General features: G+C 44.2%; 1 protein-coding gene across 5 annotated transcripts in view; it reads right to left on the bottom strand.

Moving 5' to 3' along the window:
• LOC118368528 (protein quaking-A) overlaps positions 1-22,615 on the bottom strand; it is an 85,881-nt gene that overhangs the window by 39,687 nt on the left and 23,579 nt on the right. For all 5 annotated transcript variants that reach the window (XR_008093185.1, XM_035752691.2, XM_035752693.2 and 2 more), the window contains exon 3: positions 8,400-8,516. Coding sequence is in view for 4 of the 5 variants with exons in the window: in XM_035752691.2 (XP_035608584.1) it covers positions 8,400-8,516 (117 nt within the window). In the remaining variant the exon portion in view is untranslated. The remainder of the gene's footprint in view (positions 1-8,399; positions 8,517-22,615) is intronic.

The raw sequence follows: 22,615 nt of genomic DNA, 5'->3' as shown, positions 1-22,615 counted from the left end.
ACAAAGACATTTTCTGGAATTTTCCAAGCTGTTTAAAGGCACAATCAACTTACTGTATGTAAACTTCTGATCCACTGGAATTGTGATAGTTAATGATAAATAATCTGTCTAAATAATTTTCCCAACAATTGCTTGTGTCATGCACAAAGTAGATGTCCTAACAGACTTGTCAAAACTATCGTTAACAAGACATTTGGAGTGGTTGAAAGATGAGTTAATGACTCCAATCTAAAGTGTATGTAAACTTCTGACATCAACTGTATGTACGTAGCAGGAGTTAATCTGACCAACCTATCCAAAAGGAGACCTACTGTGCTGTCGAACAAAAAAATAACATGGGTGTTTTAACAAAGGGCCCGAGAGAGCCATTTTACCCCTCTCCGAAAGGGGGCCGCTAAGCACTTTGAGGTGCTAAATTGAGATGCTGGTGAGCTTAGAAATGTCAGAATGGCCTTTATTCAAAAACCGCCGATCAAGTCGCGAGGAGGCCTTCAACACGGCTAAATAGAGGGCCATTTTAAAGTGCACACAATGGGGCCCAGTATTTGACTGGCGAGGCTGAGTGGGGAAATGGAATAGGTCAATTCAAAATGTAAGTCTTCAAACCTGGCTCAAAACTCCCGCACACCTAGCATTTTGAGAGAAGGGAGAGTGGAATATGTCGGAGTAAAATGCAAGGCTCTCCATTCTGACACGCTCTCCCCCATTACCTGGCTTCTTTTGAGACGTTTTCAGACAGCACTGCACCGCACGGAGGGCTCTTAAAAGCTTTGGGTCACACCACCATGGCAGCTTGCTGTCGTGTGTGCTTATATGTAGACATATCTGAGCTCACCATTTCCTCTGTGGCTATGAATTGAGGTTCACAATTCGATTCAAACAAAGACTAGACTAACCTCAAACCGCAGACAATAGAGCCTCAGTAGGAATATGAAACACTATAGCTTCAAATCGTGTTATGACAAAAGCAGCAGCAGTCTTAAGCTCTCAGAGAACCATCTCTCCCCGAGCTCTATCATGACAACACATTTCAGCATCAAAACACCACCGCCAAATCTCCAAGGCATTTAGGTCACGGTACAAGGAAGAGGGAAAAATCTAGCTTCCAGCTTTGCTTTCCTCTGACTAAAAGCTTAAATTAGGCAGTGTGTTTTAATGCCGTGTCGTCAGTTTCCCCCCTCCAACACACACGTTACGTTTTCCCTGGTGCTCCTCCGATCACTGCTCATTTGTGAACTAGGCATGGTAATTGAGGTGTCTAATTGCTACCCATGCATTGTGAGGCACGGCGGGAGGTCCACCTGCCACTTACTAATATGCGGCTCGGCGCACGCCGTGCCAAGCCAGAGTCGAGTGGCATGCCGCCGCTTGCCCGCCTCCTCTGCCGAGAGAGACGTTGCCATGACTTTCCCACACAATCTTTTGTCTCTCAAACAAACACAGCGGGAAAATTAAGTTTAATATTCCTCTCGTGCCCTTCAATTTCACAAGAGAAGGAGGGCATAGTTTTAACAGGCAGAAGCCAAAATTATTTCACAATGGTCTGTTTACTTGTGGCCTATTTTGCAGGCAGCGTGGAGGTGAGTGAAGAGTTTGTGGAGAAACAGACCGGAGCTAACTGTCAGTTGAACCGCCACAACCTCCTCAGAACACCCTGTGGAACTGCACCTGCCACAAACACAAATAGCCCATTTCTGAGCACTGGTCATTTTGAGGAGTGTGTGTGTGACTGCGGCAGAGAGGAGATGGTGAGCAAGTGAACACTACACAGAGAGACAGCCAGAGAGAGCTCCAGTACCGTGGGGATTCACAGTCACACCCCAGGAAGGGCGGAAGCAAGGAAAGCTGGGAGCGGTGCGGAGTGCCACTCTCCCACTGTGGCTTGCTGTGAACAAGGTCACAGTGTCCTCAAGAGGAAAAAGTGACAGCATGACAAACGGGGGAGGAAGAGTGGTGGGACGGAGGGGGCAGGGCATGTTGGGAAGGCCTTTGAAGAGCGGTGAAATTCGGTTTACTGACATCGGAAACCGGCTGAGAGAACTGCCAAGTAATCGAGTTGGCCAAAATATTAATGTTAAAAGGGAATGAAAAAAACAATTACTTGCTTGTGTGGTGCCCCGAACCACAAGCTTAGTGGGGCCAAGCTTGAACTCAATAAATCCTCGACCAAGGTTATACTCTCAACACTAAAAACGCCACATGGAAAAAAGGCCACAGAAATAGCTGACCATATGTCCAGTGTAATTTGACCTGCCCCTTCTTGTTTGTTATATTGGAAGAGGAAAGTTCCACAGCCCTCGACAGGGGTAGCGTCGCGTGGTCAGCTGGTGCTAGATTTAATCTGGGCGAGTCTACAATTACTATTTATATCAACACTGTGCCCGAATGCACATTTCACAGCTAAGCGACTGTCTCAAACCAGCTGTCCCTCTCTCGCCCAGTCCCCAAGGGCTCCTCGATGGCACCTCTTAGCCATGGGGTGGATGCACTTCAGTCGCAAATGCCACCGGGCCAAAAGGGACTTGGAAACAGAGGGCAAGACAGAAGAAAGTAAGGCTAGCTATGCCTGGAACAAAGGAGTTGGGTTGTTCCACGAAATGGGATATTACATTTTAAGTACAAATTGTGCACAAATACTGAATTTTAAAAGCCTGTTAAATAAAATGAAGTGCCATTTAATATAGACCACATGGAGAATTCTATAAAGTTTTTTAAAAATATGAATAAAGGCTTAGTAAGTGCCAACTTTCTGCATTTTGTCATCCCTCTCACTTCTAGGTAGATTTTCACCCATTTAATCCCAACATTTCTTCAAGTTTCACCACCATTTAGTGTTGTGCTGTATACTGAAACTTCTGATACTCGAGCATGAAAAACTGCTTGGTACAAGAATGTGTGTCTCAAAGATCAAGTCTCAGCCCAGCCGATGTCCCCCTTTATAGCATGAGTGGACCGTGCCTGCTTCACTTAGCCTGCACAGGGAGCCTGGGTCTGGGCTGCATCATGTTCACGCCACATTCATGCTGAACGTGTTAAAACACTAATAATGAGACATGGCATGTAGAATCTGCTCGCCAAACAAAATATCCACAGGCTAGAACACTTTACAATGTAAGAAGGTACCAGTAGCTTCCAGATTTGTATGCCACCTTTCCATGCTCGCTTAAGACATTTTTAAATCTGACATGTTGGCTGGATTCACAACAAGTGTAGCTTTGATTTGCTATCTTGCATGTGCGATTTAATGAAAGTTTGATTATTTTAATTTTTCGCTCTGCATTTTCCCTGGCTTTTGGCCAGGTGGGACGTTTGCTTATACCTAAGTCAAATTGATAGTATAATCAATGCATTCGTGCACGACAGTCTCTGAAATGTTAACTTATTGAATTATATTTAACTGAAGATGCCCAACAATTAAACAGAGCAGTAGCTGAGTTTGTCTGGATCAAGTATCATTGTGTTTTATACACTTCCCTACTATGATGTTGGAATAATACTGTGAAAATGATAATGCCCTTTTAGTGTAAGCCGTTTGAAAAGGCCGCCTAAAATTTGCCTGTTCTGGCGCGATGGAGTTCTGGCCTACCTGCAGACAAAAATGAGTTAGGCAAATAAGAAAGCATTACAAATCTGCCAATAAACAGAGTTTTCCCCTCTCAGTATACTGAGAGAAATTGCTCTTTGATAAGAAGCCACTTGCTTCTACTGACCATTTTAGTTGAAAACAAAATCACATTAGTGTACTTAAATTGTTATCCAGAAACGATTTGATAAAGATAACGGCTGCATTGGACATTCAACAATAAGTAACTTGTGAAGCTTGCACACAAGCTTCAATTCCCTTGTCACAAGGGGATTGAAAGCTGACTTATGAAATCGTCAATCCTGTTAGTTATCCATGTTACTTTATTTGGCACCTTAAGTCTTCATTTTTTATTCTCTTGCAATGGGAACACATGTTTATTAATTTGAACGTGTGCTCTTAATGACAGCATGTTAAAAAGTAGGTGAAATCAAATTTGACCAAGTCAGACTTCTCAAAAAGCACCAAATTGGTGGAACAACCCAACTATACATGTTTAACTTCATACTGGTTATTGTTCAGAATTTCAGATGACTGACGTTCCCTAAGTAAACTGCCTGTTACTCAGGCCCAGAAGCAAGGATAAGCATATAATTGGTAGCATTGGATAGACAACACTGAAGTTTCTAAAAACTGTTAAATTAATGTCGGAGTATAAAAGAACTGATATGGCAGGCGAAAACCAGAGGAAAATCCACCCGGAATTTTGTGTTGTTGTCAGCCATTTCAATGCTAGCCTATGGGATATACAAATAGATAGGAACTGCAATCTGGGTCCTATGGCTTCCACTAGATGTCAGTCCTTAGAATGAGTTTCAGGCTTGTTTATGGGAAAATGAGCAAGTAGTTGGAAAAACTACAAGGTGTCTCGTTAGAAAAGTAGTATTTTTGGCACGTGAATGAGGTGCACGCTCATTATGTTTCTTCCCTACTGAACATACTATTCTCCTTAAATATTATAATTGATTTAGATAGAGTATCTGAGGATTAATTAGAAACATTGACTTATTTGGATGAACTTTACCGATAACTTTTGGATTCGTTTGTATGCATGTTGAATGAGTGGATTGGCACCAACTAAAAACTTTTTTGGATATAAAGAACTTTATCAAACAAAAACTACCATTCATTGTGTAGCTGGGACCCTTAGGATTGCAAACAGAGGAAGAGCTGCAAAGGTAGGCAATTTATTTCGTCGCCATTTGTGATTGTGGCACCTGTGCAGGTTGAAAAAAGTATTTTAATGTGGGGCGCAGTCCTCAGTTAGTCGCATGGTATGCTTTCGCCGTAAAGCCTTTTTGAAATCTGACAACGCGGTTGGATTACCAAGAAGTTAAGCTTTTAAATGATGTAGGAGACTTGTATTTTCATTAATGTTTAATATTACGATTTTTGTATTTCGCTCTGCAATTTCACTGGATGTTGTCGTAGGTGTCCCGCTAGCGGTTCATGCGCCCTAACAGGTTTAAGGAGCCCTCTTAAATACCTGTAAAAAGGGGAACTAAGTTGAAGCGCTTGTAAATTATATCACAGTCCCAACTGCTTTGCCATGTCCAAGTACTTTGAATTCCACCTCCATCTTTTCCAATATGACATTTCTCCACAGTTCCTAAAGCACTAGAAGGAACTGCAGTCTAAAAGCTCTCATACAAGCTTCATAAAGCATGAGCAAGCATTGGTTGAATCAAGATGTATCTGGGAAGAGTCACCTCAAAGTCTGTACAACAGTCCAAGTGTGCTTGCAGTGCCAAATGTCCAATCATATCAATTGCCAATCCAGGCGTTGAAATTCTGGGCATTGCACTGAAGTTTTTCCCAACTTTGAACTCAATAGCATTCTGCTGAGAATTGCAACACCTCCTACAGAAAGGCCATTGCAGTGAGCTGCATCTGAAGACATGGTTAAAGACAACTACAAACTAAGCTCTGAAATTTTTATTTTAAACACAAAGTTGGTATTTTCACAACCACCTTCAAAAAAGGCACAGTTCTTCAGGAGTTGGGTTGTGATCATAGTACCGTGAACACATTGTCTCCAGTGGTTGATGTCTCCGGCACATAAGATCTTTCTTTCCCTGTGTTTGCAGAGGTCCCCTGTGATTCAGGCCTTGTTTGATCAGAGGACAGAGCGTCGCCTGAGGGACAGGTTATTATCCTCTGTCTCCCCTGTCTGCACTGCCACATCAAGGCTCAGAGACATGGAGGTGGGGGGACGACGACGACAGAGTTGTGACTCAAGATGGCTGAATGAGAGGCGTCTCATTATTGTGAATGGGCGATAAACTTTGCATTGCCTTTTTAAAAGGTTTGGGCTATCAAGTGCACAATTACCCAATCTGTACAATGTCTAACATCAGAGGCCTGTGGGGTTGTACCGAACAGAGCGGAAGTCAATATGCATGGAGCTCAGAATTTTGGATAGTTGGTGCACACGTCTAATTGACTTGTGGTATTTATGTGGTCTTGTAGTAGTTGTAGATGTTTAAATAGATGTTGACCTACGTGCATAGGCATCCACCAGAACCGGAGTTTCTTGAATAAGCCCCAACGACAACCTGCCACCTCAAACAGCCCAGCGCCAGCGGCATCTCTGGGGCTCCAGTCCCCTGCATCCATGGCTCAATTTCTTTCACATTAACTCACACACACCCCCCCACCCCCAGCTCTGTCACATACTGCCCCCCCCCCATTGCTCCAGCCACTAGTGGGCTGGGCCTGCCCCTGGAGGGAGCTGCAAACTGAATTATTGAGAGCTGAAAACGGCAGAGGTAATGGCTCCTGAATAAACAGACTGCATTATCCCCTGCTGCCTCTGTTTCCAGGGAAGTTTGGGAGAACACAGGGCAGCTCAGGGAGGGGATACTACAGCTGGCTGACAGAGGGAAGGTGTCCTTGGTTATGTCGGGAAGAATGCTCGTGTGGTACTGTTAATGGCAGTGCTAGGGGTGACAAGAGATGGAGGGTCTAATTCATTTAAACACTTATTTTCAGGTAAGTTGATTGAAATCACATTCATATAGTTACACCAAGGGGAAGTGTTGCCTTCTCTGCCTCCCATACCTACTACCCCATTCTCACCCGCGTGAGCCCCAGTCAATTTTTACCTCTGAAATTGTCCATTTCTGGGGGACAGAAATAAAATCAAACTTACGGGGAATAACCTATATTAATATTTTGTTACTCCATTTTATATTACACTCTTAAAAGCATCACCCTTGTCTTTTCCAGAAACATATTTATTAGAGGCAGTTAAAACTGCTGGTCCGTTTATCGGCTTGTAATTGCAGCGAGCATCAGACAGGTCTCAGGGCCATAGAAAGACAAATGAAGGGAGATAAGGTTTGATGACCCATGGTAGCTTAAGATTATAAAAGTAATCAGATGAGCTGCGAGGAGCAGTCATCTAAATGAGGTGTGCGTTGGCATTTGCGTGTAAAACCTCTAATGCACAAATCGAATTCTGAAAAAAAGATCAGAATTAGCACACAAAAACTAACCAGCGCTGTGATAATGAACAGACGCCAAGGGAGATTAAAATAAATGGAAAACAAGCCAAGAATGAGGGTGGTGTTGAAGAAAGATGCAAGTTAACCACCCCTAGAGCTGTAAACTGGAGCTTCTAGGAGTGAGGCTCCGGTGGGAATCCTTGTGCATTCTCCCTTTGTTGCTTTCTGCTGCTGCCCCTCTTCTAGCGAAGCGGCAGAGCCTCCAGGCAGGCGGCGGGTCCTTCGTGGAGGGGATAAAGGACACTTCTCCCGCCTTACTTATGCAAATGCATGTAATGTAGCCCTGCTGCCTAACAAATCTACTACACTGAGGCGGCAGATGAAGAGGGGGGGAAGGGAACCAAACCAGCCAAAAGAACACATCTGGCTACAAAATAATGTGCTGTTGCATTGTCAATGTTGTGAAAGGTGTCGTAGAAATGATTGGCATTTGCTTTCAAAATATCTCAGAAATGTCTCAGACTATAAGGATGTAGCCAAGTCAAGTCACATATGAAAAGTGAATAATTCCAGTGGTTACATGAAAACTAGGTAGTAACAGTGATAGATCAGTCTAACGTTGTGTTTGACCCCTCTAGTTGGGTTGCCGCCATATATTCCAGGATATGGCAGATCAACGATATTCAGCCGAGGGCCAAATTCGCAAGTGGATGATCAGGGGGCAGAAACAATTACCAATAATTTGTAGAATACAAATTGACAGCAAGAAACAAAACAGATATATTTGACAAATAATTTTTAAACCTTGCTTACATTTGTTTATGGTCACCTCTTATGCGCAGGAATACTTTGGAACAGATTTCCACAACGGAGCCGATTTGCTGGTGTTTTTACAGTCTTATGTCCAACAAATTAAAAAAATATGATTTTGTTTGTCAGAAAACTTGAGGTATGTGGGTAAATAAAATCAGTTGGGCAACCCTGGTTTTTGAGAAGAGGACATGACATGACGTTGGTACCCTTTCAGAAATCCAAACAGCTCTGAACCACACCATGGCCAAGCCCAGAATAGACCCTGCACTTTGCCCAGGCCTACCCTTGTCACTTTAGAGGGCACTTTCCATCGAGACGCCTTTCCATAACCTAGAGTCAAGTATCTTTTACGCTTTATGTAGGCTGTATCGTTAGCTTGTGGGCTATAGCTCAAAATTACTGGGTGGGGCTAACCACCTCACGCGTTGAGTAACTAATCAAAATGGCTGTTCTACAACAAGCCGGTTGGAAGTGAGTCTTAAATCCGAGTCTTTTCTTGCAAAAAAAAGTTAAGTGGGGAAAGGGGGGGGGGGGCAAATAAACCAATGAGAGCTCACCTTCTTTCTGTCTCTCATGGAGCTCTTTCCTCGCACCATGATCTTGCATCCAGTTTCTGCTTCCAGTTGTTTGGCGGTGAGTCCGCGAGGCCCCAGGATTCTGCCCACAAAGTTGTACTGCAAGAGAGGGGGAAGAAAAACATTACAGGTACAAAGAGTATTTCACATTTAGACTGCAGTGTAGATAATCACTTGCGCACTATAAATCATGTGTCACGTGACAGCCTACTTATATGAAATCATGTGATACTTAGGACTCATAGGCCGCAGACTAAAAATGTTTTACCCCCTCAGCCCTTGCACTATCCACTTTCCCTTGAATCCCAGTCGAAAACAGTGCAGTTTTATTGGCATCTTAAGTGGAGGTCCAATTCACCAATGTTGCCCCCCTCAGCCCTCAATTTAGCTCAAAGGAGTGAGTGAACAACGTGTCACTTGCGGGGCAGATATGACCCACAATTCAATGCAAACTGTAGTGACATGTCAAACACAGGGCTGCATTTTCAGCATGTCAGAAAATTATGAAGCTAGCTTCCTAAACAAAAAAATATATACAGATTTTAGCGTTGGCAAATTGGCTTAGTCTCGTAGTGAGGAGCCTATACAACATTGCTAGGTGCATATTTTTTTGTTGTTGCAATAAATCAAACTATCTAGCTACCTGACAGGAGTGCTAGCTAGATACTTTAGCTTACTAGGTACATTAATAGCTTTGGTTGGTAGTTAAGCTCAGATTCAAGATTTCCACCAACGATGTCTCCTCTCTGATCATCACTCTGCCTCGCTCGGGCAAGGATGTGACTATGTAAAACGTCATTCATGGGCTGAGGGTTTATGGCCGAGGGTCATTACTTTCGAGTTGGAAACGCAGACAGAATTGTTCAAACCCTTCATTTAATAAGCTTCAGTCAATCTCTTTTGCTCTGCTCTTCCATAGCGCTCAACATGTGATATCGGTTCATTGCTACCATGACAGCAGTTTCCAGACAACAAGTAAACAGTGTGACCTTAAGGGACCCCTTCCTTTTCCTGGCCTAATATAAAAACTGAATAAATTCAAGAGCACAGGTACAAGTCTCACGTTCCCGATGGTGCGCCCTGCTGCCTCGCAAATATTACGGAACCACACTGGGCTCGCCAGAAAGCAGGCTGAAAATGAATTACTTGAGGGGAAAATAGAAATGAAACTACTTTCAGGGAATTATGGGGGGGGGTGAAGGCTCTGCTCGACAATTTTGTTATCGAGGCCCTTTCACTCGTGAGTGGCTTTGCGGCTTTGTACCAAAGGGAACGTATTTACAGACGTAATCCTCTCCACTTGAAACTGGTTTCCACTAGGATAAAGGAACAATGTCAAAAATAATCCACAACAATTTTTTGCTGAAACAAAAACAGAAGAATGGGTAGAGCAGGCAAGACAGTTGAAAAGGTAAACAAACTGGGCATGTTTACCACATGCAGTGCTAAGCTGAGAATGTAATGTGACAGGTATGAGAGCCATAACTCTATTCAGAGGGGCATTTATCATACAAAAGTCCTAGATCTGTTCAATGGTCCTATCAGCACTAAGTTATGGTTGGCACAATTTTATTAGGTATGAAATCCATGCTTACTAATTCCTAAAATCAAAGGAAGTCCACAAGGCCAGCATTACATGTTGTAGTCATTCTAGGAGTTGCCTACTAACAAAGGCCTAACCTTTCCTTACCAGACCCTTTGCTTCCCTGTGGATTACATTACTGTGGAGCTGACGAAGACAAGCGGGCAGGCTCGGCCAAAGCGGGCAGGCTCGGCTAAAGTCTGTTTGCCAACTCTAGTCACTAGACTGGTGTGGGGGTGGTGACGGCAGGGCACCGGTTCTCCTGCTCCCTCTAGTCACCCAGTAAAGAATATAGCGATAAACTCTGGCTGTATTCCGATCCCCCTGCCCCTTTAGGCAGCGGAGGAGCGAAATGTCGGTCTGCATCACGCGGGAAGCAGAAGGCGACAAGAGGACTAGCACCCAGGCACAGCCTCGACCCACGGTCGGCCACCAACGGCCTTCGGCCATCAGTCTAGTATCAGGAGCACACGCTCATAGACAAGAGGCGACAGGAGCAAGGTCCCTGGGTGAAGCATAACCTTTAAAAGCTAGCTAGTGCGCCCAAGCTTACTCTGTCATAAGATAAGAAAATAGCTAGAGCTAATGTCTTTGACAGTGCACACTGCATGATAATTCACACCGCCTGTCAGCATGGCTATGGATATTTAAGGTCAGACGAGCTGAGCTCCGTGTTTATCAAACCCTAGCCAGTGACACAAATAATGCTTGCGTGGTATACTATAAATTACTGGCCAATTACTCTGCTATACGTTTATTTGAAGACATAGCCAGAGAAACCCACACTAGCAGCTCTAATCCCCATGTGAGGAGAGTCAGTTATCAAAGGACTTCCTATACTGATAGGAAATATCCTTTTTGCCATGGATCGCTCTGCAACTGCTCTCAAGATAGAAGTGAATTCTCCCTTGCTATGAATATGTTGATGCTGATTGTACATGACAGAGCAGGGACTTGCTGGAAAGTGGGGGAATTGCTCACTTTGAATACTGGGACAAGACAGGAATTACCACCACAAGGGGCAGGTCCCACCCAAAGTTGAGCCAGTTTTTCTAATGACTTTTAAAAAAGACACCCCTTTGACATGCATGATAAGTGGTTCAAGGACATAGGGTTGTGGAGGAGGTTGGGGGGACAGATCTATTGAGGGATGGGGTCTTTTCAGTATCCCCCCAGCAGCAGCCATGTTTGGTGATGGCAACCGTTGTGACCGAGAAAGGAGGGAGAGAGAGGGCGTCAGGCCGAGCTGTTAACGCAACCTCCACTCCAGGTAAATTCAGCGCTGCTCATAAACACAGGGCCACAGACGTCTAGGACAGAAATACGATACGCAGCACATAATTCAACAGCATAGAGGAAAAAGCAGGGCTTTGACAAACAGGGGACTTGATATCAAAAGTCCACATGTGCAAGAACTGTCCCCATATGGCATTGTAAACAACCCCTTACTGCTCATCGTGGAACAGATTCTATTCTGCAGCAAAGATTCTACATTTTCCCTCAGGTGGTAACATTTAAAAATGTCGTCATTTTGCAGACTTATCCAGAGCGACTTACAATAATGAATGCATACATCTATATTGGTCCCCCGTGGGAATCGAACCCATTACCCTGGCATTGCAAGTGCCATGCTCTACCAACTGAGGTAACCACCCTCATAAGCCATTGGAATGTATAAAATACAAAACGCTAAATGTGTGACCTATCAGAGAGGCGGTTACAGTTCCAAGACCTGCCAGGAAGTCACTAACCGCCCTTTCCTTCTAAAATAAAGCAGTTGTGTTCTAAAATGAGTCAGAGGCTGTGCCAGGAAATCCAGCCATTCTAAACCAAAAAGACACGCAAGTGAGCATGTATGTGGGGGAGGGGGTCATGTTGGCCAAAGGTCACGCTACCAGCTTCATCCCCCCTGTCCCCTTGAATTATCAGAAAGGGGCACTTAACTCTGGCGAAAGTTTGGTGGCATGCAAGGAACGTTTGGCTAAACAAGTCAGTATGTGTGCAGGTGTCACGTCATCCCCTTCAACAATCAAACATGGCTGACAACTGGTAGCTATGGCCACAGGGCGGTACTACAACAAGACAACGTCCATCTAGTTAACGCATGGTAAATATGAGCAGCTCCAACAGCCAGGCTTACTAATCAACCATATAATCAGCATCCATCAATTCTGTCAATCACTGGAGAGAAACCGATTTGATTTCCAGCAGTGACTGTACAAATTGCAAATGCAGGCTATGAACCTCCATCCCGCCACCTCCTCATCTCTTTTTTGTATCTGTTGAATGAAATGCATGCATAAGCGATCTATTTATTTTGCAAACTCAACAAGAACTCCGCTGGCTCTCTGCGGAGGCAGTTCTCAGAGCAGCCAATTCCCTTCCCTAATTTAAGGCATTAGGAGATTAGAGACACTGGGACCTTTCGCCACCAGTTTCTCTCCCTGACTTTCATCTCAGTCTCCTCCAACCCCTGCGAATCAACACTCACAAGGCCGCTGCCTGGGCCCCCACTTCAGAGGGCCTCCCAGGACAGGGGCTTAGAGTGACATTAAAAGGGGCTTTGTTTACCCCCCCTTATCGGCACTCGGCAGGCGGAGGGGGCTGACCGGGGGCGAGGAGAGAAACTCCTTGCCTACGCCCCGCTCTTCGCTCTGAAGTTGTCTGGCTCCCCCGGGTCCCAAAGCAGGGAGCAGGCGGGTTCCCAATTTAAGGACGTATACAATGTAAAAATATTTGCCAGCCTCAACCGCAGTTCTGGATAAGGAAGTTTAAAATTACTATGATTTTCTTTTCTTTCTTGTTAGTGGCGATGTGCCTCACTGAGTTTATTGGAGGGGGGGGGTCATGTCCCTCAGCGGCATGACTGGCAAACTCAGAGCAGAAGTAACCTTCAAACCACAGAGTAAATCCCCCCCCCGCTGCTCTCCTAATAACACTCCTTGTACATAGGAGCCCTACCAAGCAGGTCTTGCAGGTACACAACACACTATTTGCTGCACATATATGGCAGCACACCACAGACGGGGCTGTATACTTTCACCTCTACTCAACCCCAACAAAGTCCACTCCCACCTGCTGTTCTGACAGAGTCTGCAACTTAGACCTTTCTTCACTGTGCTGCATCACATCCAGACCTCCCTTTGCGCACCCCCCCCCAATCCCTCACTAGAATAAATCAATACTCTTACTACTGTACATGCTGTCTCCCAGGTGACATTTGGAGTTTATCATTAATTCAGTGGCTGAACACTAGCTGGCGTATCATTCAATTAATCCGTTTTTCACCTTTGCTATGCTCCGTGCCCCCCACCCCAATCAGACAGACAGGAGAGGGGGAGAACAAGTGATTGGAGCACTGCGCTGCCCCTGCCCATTACTAATTAACCTCCGTCAAATAGCAGTGCCTGGGAACATCTGGAGGGTTCTCGTGCTCCAACCCAGACCCAGGGCATGTCTCACACGGGACTGGTGCCACCAGGGCTAACAAATTAGCCCCCGCTGCTCTACCTAGGTCATGTTCAGGAGGGCACTAAAATAGAAAACTTTCCAAAAGCAGTGAGGTAAGTATGTGAACTTCTCCAACAACTTTGCTTGGTTGTAGAAAGTTTTGCTACCACGTGCTTTAAATGAACACAACCCTGGGCAAGTGGGACTAGGATGGGATGGGTAATTGTACTGGGATAGCAGTTGCAGTGGTCCGAGATTAATTCCCAGAATAAGATTGTACCCTCAGTCTGGAGGGAGGATGGCTAGAGAAGCAAGCAAGAGGGAAAATGTGACCAGGTACTCGACTTGTGAAATTCTCACATCAAAGCACACATTTAGCACCTAATCAGCTTGCCTTTGATACATTTGTTTAGGGGGGACTAATATGCAAAGAGGCAGAAAAATCTCAATAACTGTTCATCAGAGCATCGAGTTAATCAGCATAGGTCAATCACGAACCCTCAAGACGAGGCTGAGCGCACGCGCATCAAGTCAGAGCAGAGCATATACTGTGCAGACGATACAGCCCAATCGCCGTCAGCAAATCACATATTCAAATAAGTTTAGTCAGTTCCTTTAATTGGGGGTTACACTAAATTCACAGACTGTGCTTGCGGAGCTAAACAGGATCAGAACAAATAAAATAAAATAAAAACTCTGGGATGCCCCTGAATGGATTTCAAACTCTTTCCAGAAGACAAAAACCACTGACAGTCAATGCAATATTACACTGTACAAGCATATTGCACCAGTATGATTTCTGTATCTAGATTGTTACAGACAGGCTGGGTGTGAATGGAGCATATAAGGCCAAGTGTGTGTGTGTGTGTGTGTGTGTGTGTGCGTGCGCACGTACGTGTGCCGGCCAAGGGTAAGTGAATGAGTGTGCTTGCTGATCGCCTTCCGACAGCAGTCGCGGTTCGGATGTTTAATCCACCCGCCACAGGTCAATTACTGACGTTTGATCCCTCATGAAGAACCTGCTTGTTTTACACTTCATTCTCACTAGTCTACACCATAGGGAAAATGCATACACAGATCTGGATCCACACTCGTCGCAACATCCTTTGACTCTTCCCTCTCTTTTCATCAGGCCTTCTCTGATCAACAAACACTAATCCACTCCAACCAGACATAAATCATGTTTGGGCTGTGACAGATCATAGGCTTTAGGGTAGAGTACAGAAATCCTCAATCATTTCCATCGTCATCAGAAAAAAAACAGCCCATCTCCAGCTCCATTAGTGTGGTGTGTGGCCATGTCTAATGACATGTTTCCCACGGGGCCTGCTTAATTACTTTCTCTGTGGAGGGACGCGGCCCAGGGTCAGTGCACTAGACCGTCTACAACACGCTCCCTTCTTTCCTAACTTCTTTACCTCTGATGAAATCACCTTTTCACACACTGTGGCTAACACTCAAATAAATGTCTAAGTGAAAAGGTCACCTTCAGACCCTATACTACAGCTAGACGTTACACATTTTATGAACAAAAAAATACCCACGGGTCAAAAATGGGGGGTGAGCGTAATATAACCCCACTAGCCCCTGCTGGGTTGTGAAGACCTGCTGGTTTGTAGAGAAGACAACGGAGCCAAAATGGAAGTGGGACCTCGACTGATCATTATGGCTGACGGGCAGACTGGTGCGCCAGAAGAACACATTTCCTTTTACCCTCGTCACTCTGGGTAAAAAAGGACGCCTACTTGTCGCAGCGCTCACCCATAGATGACTGCCTTGCCTGGTTCACCAATTACTTTGCAGACAGAGTTCAGAGTGTCAAAATCGGAGGGCATGTTGTCCGGTCCTCTGGCAGTCTCATTGGGGGTGCCACAGGGTTCAATTCTCGGGCCGATTCTTTTCTCTGTGTATATCAATGATGTTGCTCTTGCTGTGGGCGATTCCCTGATCCACCTCCACAACACTCCTTCCGTGGCCTTCAACTGCTCTTAAACGCTAGTAAAACCAAATGCATTCTTTTCAACCGATCGCTGCCTGCACCCGCATGCCCGACTAGCATCACCACACTGGATGGTTCCGACCTTGAATATGTGGACACCTATAAGTACCTAGGTGTCTGGCTAGACTGCAAACTCTCCTTCCAGACCCATATCAAACATCTCCAATCGAAAATCAAATCAAGAGTCTGCTTTCTATTCCGCAACAAAGCCTCCTTCACTCACGCTGCCAAGCTTACCCTAGTAAAACTGACTATCCTACCGATCCTCGATGATGTCATCTACAAAACTGCTTCCAACACTTCTCAGAAAACTTGATGCAGTTCATCACAGTGCCATCCGTTGTCACTAAAGCACCTTATACTACCCACCACTGAGACTTGTATGCTCTAGTCGGCTGGCCCTCGCTACATATTCGTCGCCAGACCCACTGGCTCCAGGTCATCTACAAGGCCATGCTAGGCAAAGCTCCGCCTTATCTCAGCTCACTGGTCACGATGGCAACACCCATCCGTAGCACACGCTCCAGCAGGTGTATCTCATTGATCATCCCTAAAGCCAACACCTCATTCGGCCGCCTTTCGTTCCAGTACTCTGATGGCCTGTGACTGGAACGAATTGCAAAAATCGCTGAAGTTGGAGACTTTTATCTCCCTCACCAACTTCAAACATCAGCTATCTGAGCAGCTAACCGGTCGCTGCAGCTGTACATAATCTATTGGTAAATAGCCCACCCATTTTCACCTACCTCATCCCCACAGTTATTTATTTACTTTTCTGCTCTTTTGCACACCAATATCTCTACCTGTACATGATCATCTGATCATTTATCACTCCAGTGTTAATCTGCAATATTGTAATTATTCACCTACCTCCTTATGCCTTTTGCACACATTGTATATAGATAGACTCCCCTTTTTTTCTCTACTGTGTTATTGACTTGTTAATAGTTTACTCCATGTGTAACTCTGTGTTGTCTGTTCACACCGCTATGCTTTATCTTGGGCAGGTCGCAGTTGCAAATGAGAACCTGTTCTCAACTAGCCTACCTGGTTAAATAAAGGTGAAATAAAAATAAATAAATGACACAGGGGTGGGTGTTGCTGCAGGCTTCTTGCCCACCTGCCAAAAGAATGTGTCCACGGTGGCCTCTAATGTCCCTAGCAGCGGCGATCGCTGAGGTGTAAAAAAATTAATAATCAGCTCTGCACACAGAAATGAACTAGATATGACACTGGCACTCTATTTTGCATTATTTCACTCAGGCTCACTCAGAGCCTTTCCCTCTAGCCCACAGAATGATTTATGCTGAACGGGAGCGGTTTTCTATTGAGGCAGATCAATTGTGACACGTTTATAAAAAATAAAAACATTTTAGACTACTTTTCACGACACGGTCACTTACTGTAAAGTCACTGTTGTTACAGGGAGGGGAGGGTAGGTGTCATCGCCACAAATAGGTTAGGAAAATCAAAACAGACCCTAACCATCCGCAACGCAATTTAAGTGTTTCATTCTTTCATATGTAATCTTACATTTGGTGGCAGCGGTCTAAAATCTTCAATTACTTCCAAATGGGGGATAATAAGAAATCCTACCAAAAATATACATGAACTGACTAACACAAAAGTGACAAAATAATCTGAGGAAACTGGGAGTAAATAAACACCTTCCACTTTCTAAACGGGTTAATAAGAGCCCACAGCGATTGTTTTTTTAAAGCACCGATTTATCAAACACTGGGAAGTCATTTGAGACGCTCAATTGGAGTCATTTTGCTTCAAAATCCCCAGTAATAACCTGCAAATTAAGACTGGGAGAGGGGGTTCAAAACAGCTGTTACTGTGCCAACAGGTTCCGTTGCAGCCGCGGAGACTGAGGCCTATAATACAATTATTTGTAAACCCACAACAGACGTGGTAGACTACAGTAAAGTTAGGGACAGTCACACCAGACAGCACATTCTAGATGAGGCCTATTTGAATACAGAATAATAAAAACAGACCTCAAACATCATAGAATTAAGTTGGCAGCACAGAAGAACATTACGGAATCTGAAGACGGCACAATGGACTAACAATCCGTCAACTTATGTTGGATGGAATCTAGCCTAGTCATTCAACTTTATGCACAGCCAAAGCATGCTTAGGCAACACAGCCAGAAGACCTATAGGCGGCCAATGGCTCCTTCAAAAAAAAAAAAAAAAGAACCCTTTCCAGTTTGACCTGTTTTCCAGACCAGTTGCGCAACAGCCTACGTCCAACGGGGTGTCCCATTTCATACACTCGGCAGGCAGCCTCAGGCAGGTGGGGGCTAGGCTTACCTCAGCCTAGAAAGACACCCACAATCCCTTACCCTACACACAACCCATTGGGGATCTTCAGGGGTGTGGAAGGGAGACAAAAATGTGGTGAGTAAAGGAACAAGGGAGTGAAGTGACTCCATTTGGAGGTCAGAGGAAGAAATTAGGGTGAGGGTTTCTTTAGCCCATCCCAGGCTGCAAGGGAGCGAAACTGAATTTGATGGACAATCACTCCCCTCTGGTCACGACCTGCAGTCGCCTCCACAAGTGACGGGATGCCAGGCTTCGAAGGTGCAGTGCTGATGACATCAGCAAACATCTGTGTGTGCAAACACACATACTCTAGAGAGCTCACACCTCAGCGTGCACATTCCATGCAAAGGGAATTATAACACGGTCGTCTTGGCAGGACAAGTTATTTCGGTGAAATTGACATGCTGCACTGCAGCAAGGGACCAAGACAATCTAATTACTTGGTATTGGGGCTGGAGTGTTCGAGAGGAAGAAAATGTCAGAGAAAGATGTAACGAGACAGATGAAGGGAGGGCGTGCATGAGGGAAGTGGCAGAAAGAAGGGAAGGGAATGAGTGGCAGAGGACAGAAAGGGACAGAAGCGGAAACTGGGAAAGAGGATATGAAAATGGGGAAAGGGAAAAAGAATTGGGGGGGAATAAGAAGATTGAGGAGAGGTAAGGATTATAAAGATAAATCTTCAGTGGCAGCTGTGTCATGCCAAGAGCTCAATGTGGACTTGGAAAGCAGAACCATTGTCTTGGGAGCTCGGCGCACTCTTCAAGTGCATGTCTGCATCCCAAGTGGCACCCTATTCCCTCTACAGTGCACTACTTTTGACTAGAGCCTGATGGGCTCTGGTCAAAAGTAGTGCACTACGAAGGGAATGGGTTGCCATTTGAGACGCAGTAAGAGTATGCATCCCGCGGCAAATCACTCAAACGCGAGGAAGAAAATTCCCCTCAGCTAATAATCATTACAGTAACCTCAGAACAGCGAAAGTCTGTTTTTATTATTCTGTACCTCAGAACAGTTGGATGTCTGAATGCTGACCGATCGTTTAGACAGGAGTGAGATTGCTCGTCAGACCTAGGAGAAAGTAGGCCCCCTTTTTCCAGGACCTCGCATCACAGAAGGCAACCCAGATTTCCCCTCTTCTGTTTAGCTGCTAAGCTAAAAGCTAGACTAACATATCCACTGTTTCTCTATGAAAAGATTATTGGTCGGCAAAACAATGAATATCTACTGACTGGGAAACTGCGGTGGTCATAAAAATAAATAGCTGGCTACACTCTTTAGGCTTCAGGATATTTGAATATTTCTGCTTTTGTTTGACGTCAGCAAGTGACTAAGGCCATGTGCTGTTCTGTTTACTACCATTGGTTTAGTTCTCCAGAAAAACTAATAGATACAGAGGGAAGAACGGAACGAGTGGTCGAGCAGAGCTCCTCAGACCACACGGTGACTCATCCTATTCACAAGGGAGAACTCAAATTAATTTAGCCCTGGCATTGCCATGCTCGGACTAAGCGCAACTACAGCATGCCCAAGAAAACAGGGGGGTGTAACATTGCATGTCCCACCAGTCGACGGGTCTCGGTACCAAAGGCAGTGCTGCCACTCAGTCTCCCCACGTCAGCTTGCATAGGTGGTATAGGCGGTGCAGTCCACCAATACCTATAGCGCTGTGACACACAACCGATGGGTACGCCACGCAGGTGGTTAAACCTAAGGTGAACATACACCGAACTTGTTGTATATATACACAGTTGAAGTCGGAAGTCTACATACACCTTAGCCAAGTTAATTTAAACTCAGACGCACAAATCCTGACATCAAAGTAACAATTCCCTGTTTTAGGTCAGATAGATCACCACTATTTTAAGAACGTGAAATGTCAATAGTAGAGAATTATTTCAGCTTTTATTTCTTTCATCACACATGCTTTTTCAGTTCTGCCCACACATGTTCTATAGGATTGAGGTCAATGGTTTGTGATGGCCACTCCAATACCTTGCCTTTGTTGTCCTTCAGCCATTTTGCCACAACTTTGGAAGTATGCTTGGGATACTTGTTAATTTGGAAGACCCATTTACGTCCAAGCTTTAAATTCCTGACTGATGTCTTGATTAGAGGTCGACCGATTATGGTTTTTCGACGTTGATACCGATTATTGGGGGGGCCCAAAAAAGTCGATACCGATATATAAAAAAAAAAAAAAAAAAATTTGGCCGATTGTTTATATTTTTTATTTGTAATAATGACAATTACAATACTGAATTAACAACTTATTTGAATTTAATATATAATATTGGTTTAAATAATGCAAAAACAAAATGTTGGAGAAGAAAATAATATGTGCCATGTAAGAAAGCTAACGTTTAAGTTCCTTGCTCAGAACATATGAAAGTTGGTGGTTCCTTTAAACACGAGACTTCAATATTCCAAGGTAAGAAGTTTTAGGTTGTAGTTATAGTATTTATAGGACTATTTCTCTCTATACCATTTGTATTTCATATACCTTTGACTATTGGATGTTCTCATAGGCACTATAGTATTGCCAGTGTAATGGTATAGCTTCGTCCCCCTCCTCGCCACTACCTGGGCTCGAACCAGGAACACAGCCACACTCGAAGCATCATTACCCATCGCGCCACAAAAGCCGCGGCCCTTGCAGCACAAGGGGAATAACTACTCCAAATCTAAAAGCGAGTGACGTTTGAAACTGTATAAGGGCACACCCAGCTAACTAGCTATCCATTTCACATTGGTTACACCAGCCAATAGGCTGATAGGCTTGAAGTCATAAACAGCGCTGTGCTGGCGAAGAGCTGCTGGCAAAACGCACAAAAGTGCTGTTTGAATGAATTACGGGCCTGCTGCTGCTCAGTCAGACTGCTCTATCAAATCATACTTAATTATAACACACAGAAATGAGCCTTTGGTCATTAATATGATCGAATCCGGAAACTATCATTTCGAAAACGAAACGTTTATTATTTCAGTGAAATACGGAACCGTTCAGTATTTTATCTAACGGGTGGCATCCCTAAGTCTAAATATTCTTGTTACATTGCACAACCTTCAATGTACGTCATAATTACGTAAAATTCGTGCAAATTAGTTCGCAATGAGCCAGGCAGCCCAAACTGTTGCAGATACCCTGACTGCGTGCAATGAACGCAAGAGAAATTACAATTTCACCTGGTTAATATTGCCTGCTAAACTGGATTAGTAGTTATAACTAGTGATTATGATTGATTGTTTTTTTTAAAGATAAATTGCTAGCTAGCATTAAACTTAACTTGGCTCAGGCAGGCTACTCGTGGAGTGCAATGGTTAGAGCATTGGACTAGTTAACTGTGCTGTGCGTTTGCAAGATTGGAACCCCTGAGCTGAAAAGGTAAACATCTGTCGTTCTGCCCCTGAACAAGGCATGCATCGACTATGCATATAATTGGCAGCTTTGGAAAGAAAACACTGACGTTTCCAAAACGGCAAAGACATTATCTGTGAGTGCCACAGAACTCATGCTACGGGAGAAACCTCAAACAGGAAATGAGCAGAATTTGAGGCTCTGTTTTCCATCGTCTCCTTATATGGCTGTGAATGTGCCATGAACGAGCCTAAGCTCTCTGCCATGAACGAGCCTAAGCTCTCTCAAGGTTCGTCCAAGGTGTCTGCAGCATTGTGACGTATTTGTAGGCATATCATTGGAAGATTGGCCATAAGAGACTACATTTGCCAGGGCACCCGGTGTCCTTTGTCTAAATTGGTGCGTAATCTTCAGCTGCAGGCATTTTCCCATGGGATTCAGAGGGGAAAGCACACTTCCACAAACGATATATCATCGGAAGAGTTGTGAAAAACAAGTTGAGGATTGATTCTAAACAACGTTTACCATGTTTCAGTCGATATTATAGAGTTAATTTGGAAAATGTTTGGCGTTTTGACGAATGAATTTATTTTTTTTTGGTAGCCAAACATGACACAGAAAACAGACAGATTTCTCCTGCACAAATAATCTTTCAGGAAAAACTGAACATTTGCTATCTAACTGAGAGTCTCCTCATTGAAAACATCCGAAATTCTTCAAAGGTAAATTATTTTATTTGAATGGTTCTGTTTGTGAAAATGTTGCCTGCTGAATGCTAACGCTAAATGCTAATGCTAGCTGTCAATAGCTATCAATACTGTTACAGAAATGCTAGTTTTGCTATGGTTGAGAAGCATATTTTTGAGAATCTGAGATGACAGTGTTGTTAACAAAAGGCTAAGCTTGAGAGCTAGCATATTGATTATTTCATTTGCGATTTTCATGAATAGTTAACGTTGCGTTATGGTAATGAGCTTGAGGCTGTATTCACGATCCCGGATCCGGGATGGCTCGACGCAAGAAGTTAAATAAGGTATAATCAATCAAATTTTATTTATATAGCCCTTCGTACATCAGCACATCAGCTGATATCTCAAAGTGCTGTACAGAAACCCAGCCTAAAACCCCAAACAGCAAGCAATGCAGGTGTAGAAGCACGTATAAAAAAAATGTTTTAAATAGGAAATTGGCGCTCACAAATACAGTTTCCCGATTGTTATGAAAACTTGAAATCGGCCCTAATTAAAAATAAAAAAATAAAATAAAAATCGGCCGACCTCTACTTGAGATGTTGCTTTAATACATCCACAATTTCCCTCCCTCATGATGCCATCTATTTTATGCAGTGCACCAGACCCTCCTGCAGCAAAGCACCCCCCACAACATGATGATGCCACCCCCGTGCTTCACAGTTGGGATGGTGTTCTTCGGCTTGCAAGCGTCCCCCTTTTTCCACCAAACATAACGATGGTCATTAT

Source organism: Oncorhynchus keta, chromosome 35 (genome assembly GCF_023373465.1).
Source record: "Oncorhynchus keta strain PuntledgeMale-10-30-2019 chromosome 35, Oket_V2, whole genome shotgun sequence".
NCBI lineage: Eukaryota > Metazoa > Chordata > Actinopteri > Salmoniformes > Salmonidae > Oncorhynchus > Oncorhynchus keta.
The sequence above is the reverse complement of the archived record's forward strand: the minus strand, read 5'-3'. Positions and strand labels throughout refer to the sequence as shown.